Source organism: Zingiber officinale, chromosome 3B, assembly GCF_018446385.1.
Source record: "Zingiber officinale cultivar Zhangliang chromosome 3B, Zo_v1.1, whole genome shotgun sequence".
Lineage (NCBI taxonomy): Eukaryota > Viridiplantae > Streptophyta > Magnoliopsida > Zingiberales > Zingiberaceae > Zingiber > Zingiber officinale.
In genome coordinates this window covers 5,082,542-5,089,970 of record NC_055991.1, presented here as the reverse complement: position 1 = coordinate 5,089,970, position 7,429 = coordinate 5,082,542, and the positions used below count along the sequence as shown (strand labels likewise).

At 44.5% G+C, this 7,429-nt stretch overlaps 2 protein-coding genes across 2 annotated transcripts; both read left to right on the top strand.

Annotated features, from left to right (window-relative positions):
- Positions 1–878: 878 nt before the first annotated feature.
- Positions 879–4,954, top strand: LOC122055629 (phosphoenolpyruvate carboxykinase (ATP) 1-like). The gene is made up of 13 exons (XM_042617153.1): positions 879–1,009; positions 1,197–1,524; positions 1,734–1,912; positions 2,065–2,218; positions 2,291–2,375; positions 2,573–2,673; positions 2,961–3,259; positions 3,429–3,602; positions 3,684–3,749; positions 3,834–4,012; positions 4,102–4,271; positions 4,367–4,535; positions 4,631–4,954. The coding sequence occupies exons 2-13, from the start codon at positions 1,226–1,228 to the stop codon at positions 4,772–4,774; spliced, it is 2,019 nt and encodes a 672-aa protein (XP_042473087.1). The 5' UTR covers positions 879–1,009; positions 1,197–1,225; the 3' UTR covers positions 4,775–4,954.
- A 486-nt stretch (positions 4,955–5,440) lies between these two features.
- On the top strand, positions 5,441–6,793 carry LOC122055630 (MDIS1-interacting receptor like kinase 2-like). The gene is made up of 2 exons (XM_042617154.1): positions 5,441–6,221; positions 6,303–6,793. The coding sequence occupies exons 1-2, from the start codon at positions 5,441–5,443 to the stop codon at positions 6,677–6,679; spliced, it is 1,158 nt and encodes a 385-aa protein (XP_042473088.1). The 3' UTR covers positions 6,680–6,793.
- The last annotated feature ends 636 nt before the right edge of the window (positions 6,794–7,429 follow it).

The window sequence follows — 7,429 nt, the reverse complement described above, 5'->3', positions numbered from 1 at the left end:
TTTTCCGATTCCGGGCTGCATGACCCTTTTACTGACGTGTCGGGCATGGAACATTACTCGGGAATCATCGAATATCTAAACCAAACAAAATTTTTGTTGATAACCTTGGATGGATAACCAAGATTATCAAGAATAACCCCGAATCAAACGCACTCTTAAAGTCAGGGTCATCTCGTGCTTCGTCTTGCTTTTGCAAATCGCACTAAACAAGATTTGGATTTTCTGGCTCAATTCACGGTCAAATTCGCATTATATAATCACGATCGACAAATGAACGGATTTGACTCGACGCGTGAATAATTAAAATTTAATTAATCAAAAAATAATTAATAAATTAAATGGCGTTGAGGTGGAACTTAGCTGTCGAGAGATAACGTCGAAGCAAATATGGAATCCTCCTTTTGTTCGTGTTTTGATGGCTTCTCCAGCTCCGCACGAGTCAGCAATATCATTACGATTTAACTCCATATTAATTAATCTATTTATATAAACTATGCAATTATTTAAAAGAAAACGAAAAAGCTCGTGGTGGAAGGATTATCCTTAATATCAAATTATTTAAATTATATATAGAAATAATGCAGTATAATTTTCTCTCTCTCTTTTTTTTATTATAACTTCCATTTATAAATCACATTAAAGTCTGATGAAACGTAAAAACTGTCGCAATGATTGGGAAAATCCAAGATACGCGGCGCGCGACGGTTGCAGTTGCCTACCATTAAATTATTTCCCAAGAACGAGCAGGATTTATTTATTTTTTTACCTTTTTTTTTTAATTTCTATTTTTGCGATTTTGCGATGGAGCTCGCAACCAATGACAATGGCAATTGGCATTCAAGTTTAACCAGAGTTGGACAAACCTGACACAGTCTCCGGTCACTTTAACCACGGTTGGTGGCGCGCCTTTAAAAGCCCGCCATGGGTGCCCTTCTCCTTCCCATCCTTTCTCGTTTGCAGCTTCGTTGTGGATCGTCGCCTGGCTTGTGCTATATGATCTTTGGTTTAGGTAGTTGTGTTTCTTTGCTCCTTTTTTTTTTTGGCTTCATGTGGAGGTTGATGATGGACGGGGATGGGCGTGGTTCTTGCTTGTTTTGTTTAGCTGGACGCGCGCCGACGGCGTCTGTGGAAGTTGATCTGTAGAACTAATTGACGAAAGAAAAATTGGTTTTTTTTTTATCGTTGCGTTTTTTCAGTGGATTAAGAACAGAGCGGAAGGAAGGCGATGGCGGAGAACGGCGAGTTCAGCTTTGCCCACGGCGGCGCGAAGTCGGCGACGGCGGTGGCTGTCCCCAATGGGCTGCCGAAGATCCAGACGCGCGGGGAGAAGAAGCCGGAGAACGGTATCTGCCACGACGACAGCGCGCCGCCGGTGAAGGCGAAGACCATCGACGAGCTGCACTCGCTGCAGAAGAAGAGGTCGGCGCCGACCACCCCCATCAAGGACGGATCGCAGCAAGGCAGCGCGGCCTTCGCCGCCATCTCCGAGGAAGACCGCCAGAAGCTCCAGCTCCAATCCATCAGGTTAATATTAATTTTACTTACCAAAAAAATGAAGATTCGGTGCCGGATTCTGGTGGGCCACCCGTGGATCGATTTTTCTAAATATAAAAGAAACAATTTTGAAAAGCAAGAAGATGGAATCCGATCTTCCGCTCCACGGAGAGAGAGAGAGGGACGCTTCGCCTACCTTCCTCCCCTGTTTTCTTGTAACATGATTTTGTCATTTGCAGTGCGTCGTTGGCGTCGCTGACGAGGGAGACAGGGCCGAAGGTGGTCAGGGGTGATCCGGCGAGGAAGGCGGAGGCGACTAAGGTCAACGTCGAGCACCACCACTACCCGACGCCGACCATCAGCGTCAGCGACAGCTCCCTCAAGTTCACCCATGTCCTCTACAACCTCTCCCCTGCTGGTATGCTTTCATTCTCCCCCTTTCCTCATTCAATCGTTCAAATCTCGGTCGTCCTTGAGTTTGTTTTCCTGGGGAATTGGTTCAATGTTCTGCAACTTGTTGCTCCTTTTCTAAACGATACTAACCAGAATCGCTGAATTCAATTCTTGTAGAATTGTATGAGCAAGCCATAAAGTATGAAAAGGGATCATTTATTACTTCAACGGGGGCCTTGGCCACCATGTCCGGCGCAAAGACCGGCCGATCACCCAGGGATAAGCGCGTCGTCAAGGATGAAACTACTGCCAATGAGCTTTGGTGGGGAAAGTAAGTCCACATAACTCTTTCACCCCTTTGCTTTGAAGGTTCCTGTTTAAAATATATGTTCACTATCCACAGAGGCTCGCCCAATATTGAAATGGACGAACACACCTTCCTAGTGAACAGAGAGAGGGCTGTTGATTACCTAAACTCTTTGGATAAGGTACTTTTCTTCCTTGTATGAGATTCATTTCTGCACTTCAAATACTAATTTTTGAGATCGACAAGTTATTTTACACAAAGAACATACTTTGGGATGTATACCCAGTGTGCATGTCAAGTGTTTGTTGTAGTTTCTCATAGAACCTTAGATATACATTTGAATGACATGTAAACCCTGGTCTTTATATATAAAAATAGGTATTTGTGAATGACCAATTCCTCAACTGGGATCCTGAGCATCGGATCAAAGTTCGAATTGTTTCTGCAAGGGCGTATCATTCCCTCTTCATGCACAACATGTAAGTGAAAAATACTAATTAGAATGCTAAAGATGTTCTTCATTTTTACAGTGCTATATTTCTTGTGGACTTCGACGGGTATCCAGATAAGTCATTTGTAAACTACGTTGCCTCTGTTGATCTCTTCTAGTAGTGAATGATAGTTGTGTTAGTATCAGACAGGATCGTAAATATACATGTATCGGTGCAGCTAGATAGCTCCTCTTTCTCTCCCTAACACCATGGGAAAACATGTAAACTAGAAGAAAAAAAATCTCTTGTGCATGAAATGACTGGATGGATCGCAGGTGCATCCGTCCTACGCCTGAAGAACTGGAGGATTTTGGTACTCCGGACTTCACAATTTACAATGCTGGACAGTTTGCATGTAATCGATACACACACTACATGACTTCCTCCACCAGCATTGATCTTAATCTCGCTAGGAAAGAAATGGTCATCCTTGGCACACAGTATGCCGGGGAGATGAAGAAGGGTTTATTCAGTGTGATGCACTATCTAATGCCTAAAAGAAACATTCTCTCCCTGCACTCTGGCTCCAATATGGGCAAAGATGGTGATGTTGCCCTCTTCTTTGGACTATCAGGTAAGTGTTGGTTAGGCTCGATTCTGGCCTGCCACCAGCCAATTGTATCCATATTATCCTACCTTTTGCAACTTAATTAGAAGCATTCCATGTCTGGATGTGTAGAATTCTATTTCATTTTGATCTATATGACTTCCTAGTTCTAATGACTTCTCCTTTGTTATTTTAGGCACAGGGAAAACTACTCTATCGACAGACCATAACAGGCTTCTCATCGGTGATGATGAACACTGCTGGAGTGAAAATGGTATTTCAAACATAGAAGGAGGTTGCTATGCAAAATGTATCGACCTATCAAAGGAAAAGGAACCTGACATTTGGAATGCCATCAAATTTGGAACTGGCAAGTGCCTGGCCTATTAAACTTACATGCCTTTTTGAACTTGAATAATTTGTTTTCCTAATGTTTGCAAACCTCTTGCAGTGTTGGAAAACATCGTGTTCGATGAACACACTAGGGAAGTAGATTACTCTGATAAATCCGTTACAGGTGATTAATTATCCGAAGCAATGTTATTACACAATTGTACTGTGTAAAAGGGAATCTGGCTCATTTGAATTGTTGATGTTGCAGAGAACACTAGAGCTTCATATCCTATCGAGTATATCCCTAATGCAAAGCTACCATGTGTCGGTCCACACCCGAAGAATGTCATCCTGTTGGCGTGTGATGCTTTCGGTGTGCTTCCACCAGTTAGCAAACTTACATTGCCACAAACAATGTACCACTTCATCAGTGGTTACACTGCTCTGGTATATAGTCCATTGCTTTGCCACTCTTTGGTTGCTGTTTATAATCAATTCGTTCGAGTATGCTCACTGATATTAAAAATAAAAATCAGGTGGCTGGCACAGAGGAAGGCGTCAAGGAGCCTCAGGCAACATTCTCAGCTTGCTTTGGTGCGGCGTTCATCATGCTTCATCCTACCAAGTATGCAGCTATGCTGGCTGAAAAAATGCAGAGCCATGGTGCCACAGGATGGCTTGTGAACACTGGTTGGTCTGGTGGAAGGTGAAAATTCTCCAGCAAATATTTTACAGATGAAAAAAAATGAATAGCAGGAGAGACCTTAATCTTAGTGATTCATTGCGATCAATTCGTTTCAGGTACGGTGTCGGAAAGAGAATTAAGCTGGCATACACAAGGAAAATCATTGATGCCATACACTCGGGCAGCCTTCTGAAAGTGAACTACAAAAAAACTGATGTGTTTGGTTTGGAGATACCTACTGAGATTGAAGGTGTACCTCCAGAGATTTTGGATCCGATTAACACTGTAAGTCCTAATCTTGTCTACAGCTCAAGAGATCTAATGCTGAACAACCATATGTTTGTGCCTTTACATTGTTCAGTTGTTTCCTTTGGTAATAGTGGGCTGAGAAGGAAGACTACAAGGAGACGTTGCTGAAGCTGGCTGGCCTTTTCAGGAAGAACTTTGAGGTTTTTGCCAACTACAAGATTGGTCAGGATGGCAATCTGACCGATGAGATCCTTGCCGCAGGGCCAAACTTCTGAGCCATGGTGTAAGAATAAGGAGGTCATTTGTGTGGAAGAGTCGAAAGCTTTGATGATCTCCATTGTTGTTTCCTTTCCTTTTGTTCAGCCTTCTAGACTATTTGATACCATCTGCAGTTCAATATATGTCAACCAGAGCATGACGAAATATGATATTAAATTCATTTTTATTTTCTCAAAGTTGAGTTTGTGCATTCATCATGTATCTCAAAGCTATGAGAGATTACGATTCAAATTTCCATTTTCTTCCCTCAATGAACACAAGGACACGCTAGCCATAGGAACGTTGACCATTGACTCAGAGCAACGTCGGCAATACCCGTGATTTGCTCACATACATGGCTAGTAATATTATTGCCAAGTTTCTTCTTCGATTAGACTCGTCATTAAGACAGTCTGCAAATTCCAAAAAGAAAGTCTCCCACAAGACTTTGAAAGGTTCAAAATTTCCAAAGAAATTGTATGGTTTGGTCATATTGAGTCTTCCATAAGCTTACGATTGACTTCGCAAGTCTTTTATACTCTGAATAAAGCACTCACAATGAGTTCTAACTCTAAGTTTTTCTTCGATCCATTTGGATGCGAACTCTAAATTCTCTCTCATTTCCGTTGCTTCATTTGTAGCAGTAGGATCTTTGAGATTGCAAGAGTGAATACTGAGAGAGTATGCCTTCTGATCCCGATCATAAAGCAGAAAATGGATTCCGAGTTATTATCTTCATCTCTGTTCCAATCTGTTTGGCGATGGCAGTCGCAGTCATATACGTCTGCGTTCGTGGTCGTCGCAAAAGAATACACGCGCTGAAGCAAGAAGAAAAAGGTGAAATCAGAAATAACAACTTGGATTTGTTCTCAATCTGGAACTACGACGGGAGGACGGTGTTCGGCGACATCATCGACGCGACGGAGGACTTCGACGACGCCTACTGCCTCGGCGTCGGCGCCAGCGGCAGCGTGTACCAAGCAGAGCTCCCGACGGGGCAGGTGGTGGCCGTGAAGCGGTTCCACTTCGCAGACGGCGACCGCGGCGGCGGGGGGCTGCTGCTGGACGAAAAGGGATTCAGGAACGAGATCAAGGCGCTGACGCGGCTGCGGCACCGCAACGTGGTGAAGCTGTACGGCTTCTGCGCGCACTCGAAGTGGATGTTCCTGGTGTGCGAGCACATGGCGAGGGGGAGCCTGGCGGAGATGCTGGAGCACGACGGCCGGGCGGCGGAGCTGGGCTGGGAGAGGCGGGCGGCGGCGGCGAGGGACGTCGCCGACGCCCTCAGCTACCTGCACCACGACTGCAGCCCCCCGGTGGTGCACCGCGACGTGTCCAGCAAGAACGTGCTGTTCGATGCGGAGTTCAGGGCCTGCCTCTCCGATTTCGCCACCGCCAAGCTCATCAAGCTCGACTCCTCCAACTGGTCCGCGCTGGTCGGAACCCTCGGATACCTAGCACCAGGTACGAACAAAACTTGGCCCTAAACACGCCAATCGAATTTGTGCCCTGAGAAAACCAATTTTTCCTGTCATCTCGTTGCAGAGCTGGCTTACACGATGAAGGTGACAGAGAAATGTGATGTGTACAGCTTTGGCGCGGTGGCGCTCGAGCTTCTCCTGGGAAGGCACCCAGGGGAGCTCATTTTGTCTCTGTCTTCGTCGGAGTCGAGCGATGAGCAGTCTGCGCTACTGCTGAGAGATGTGTTGGATCCGCGCCTTCCGTTTCCCGACGAAGACCGCGGCCTGGCGGAGAAGATTGTGAGAGTGGCGGCGACCGCGTTAGCGTGCGTGCGCGTCGATCCAAAGTCCAGGCCGTCCATGAGAAGCGTGGCTCATGAGCTGCGGAAAGAGAAGATGCCCACTCCTCTTCAACACGGTCAAACCGTCAGCTTGTCTCAGTTGAAGCATTTTAAGCTCTAGGCAATCGGACTGGAATCCTGTAGGCGCACTTTAGCACATATGATCGCATCGTGTAAAACTCACTAAATTAAAAAGTTATTTTTTAATATGACAAAAGTTGATTTGTTCGGTTTAGCATGAATCCGTCCCTAGATTAATATGAAAAAAAATAAATTATGAATAATTATTAGTTGATCCCGTTTGAAATTTGAGTCAGATTAAGGTTAGATGAGCTATTGCTGGTATTGACAAAGAGGTGATTAGGACACCCTTATCGTATGTGCCTAAGAGAACGGACCCCCACGTGATGTTGACGGACGACGATAACTAAACCGACGGTACTTAAGCTCTGCGCACACTCAGATAAGCACACGGAATGTTAGAGGCCAACAACTAGGGAAAAAGTCCCCAGAATAGGTCCTCCGATGTTCAAATCAGGTATTTTTTTCCCAGAAAAAAGGTGTACGAAGGAAAAAGAACTGTAGAGGGATGATCACATCGTGTAAAAATCACTATCTTAAAAAAGTTATTTTTTAATATGGCGAGGGATGATTCGCTCGTCACAGACTCTCTGCGTCTCAGTGTCTCTTGGTCAAGATGAAAAAAATAAATTACAAATAATTACTAGCCATTAGTATAATGATCAAGACATACTTGAGACGTATTCAGACGTGTCTAGTTGGATTCGTTGAGAGTGTAATAAATGTTTGGACCATAAAAATTAGAAAAAAAACAAATAAATTAGATTACAGTAGTCCATAGAGGCATGAT

What these genes read in the sequence shown, in the direction of transcription:
- LOC122055629 (XM_042617153.1), top strand. Translation starts at nt 1,226, where the DNA reads ATGGCGGAGAACGGCGAGTTCAGCTTTGCCCACGGCGGCGCGAAGTCG. An exon ending in AATGAGCTTTGGTGGGGAAA is followed by an intron (nt 2,219 to 2,290) that starts GTAAGTCCACAT and finishes CACTATCCACAG; the next exon opens with AGGCTCGCCCAATATTGAAA. An exon ending in CCTCTTCTTTGGACTATCAG is followed by an intron (nt 3,260 to 3,428) that starts GTAAGTGTTGGT and finishes TTGTTATTTTAG; the next exon opens with GCACAGGGAAAACTACTCTA.
- LOC122055630 (XM_042617154.1), top strand. Translation starts at nt 5,441, where the DNA reads ATGCCTTCTGATCCCGATCATAAAGCAGAAAATGGATTCCGAGTTATT. An exon ending in CCTCGGATACCTAGCACCAG is followed by an intron (nt 6,222 to 6,302) that starts GTACGAACAAAA and finishes ATCTCGTTGCAG; the next exon opens with AGCTGGCTTACACGATGAAG.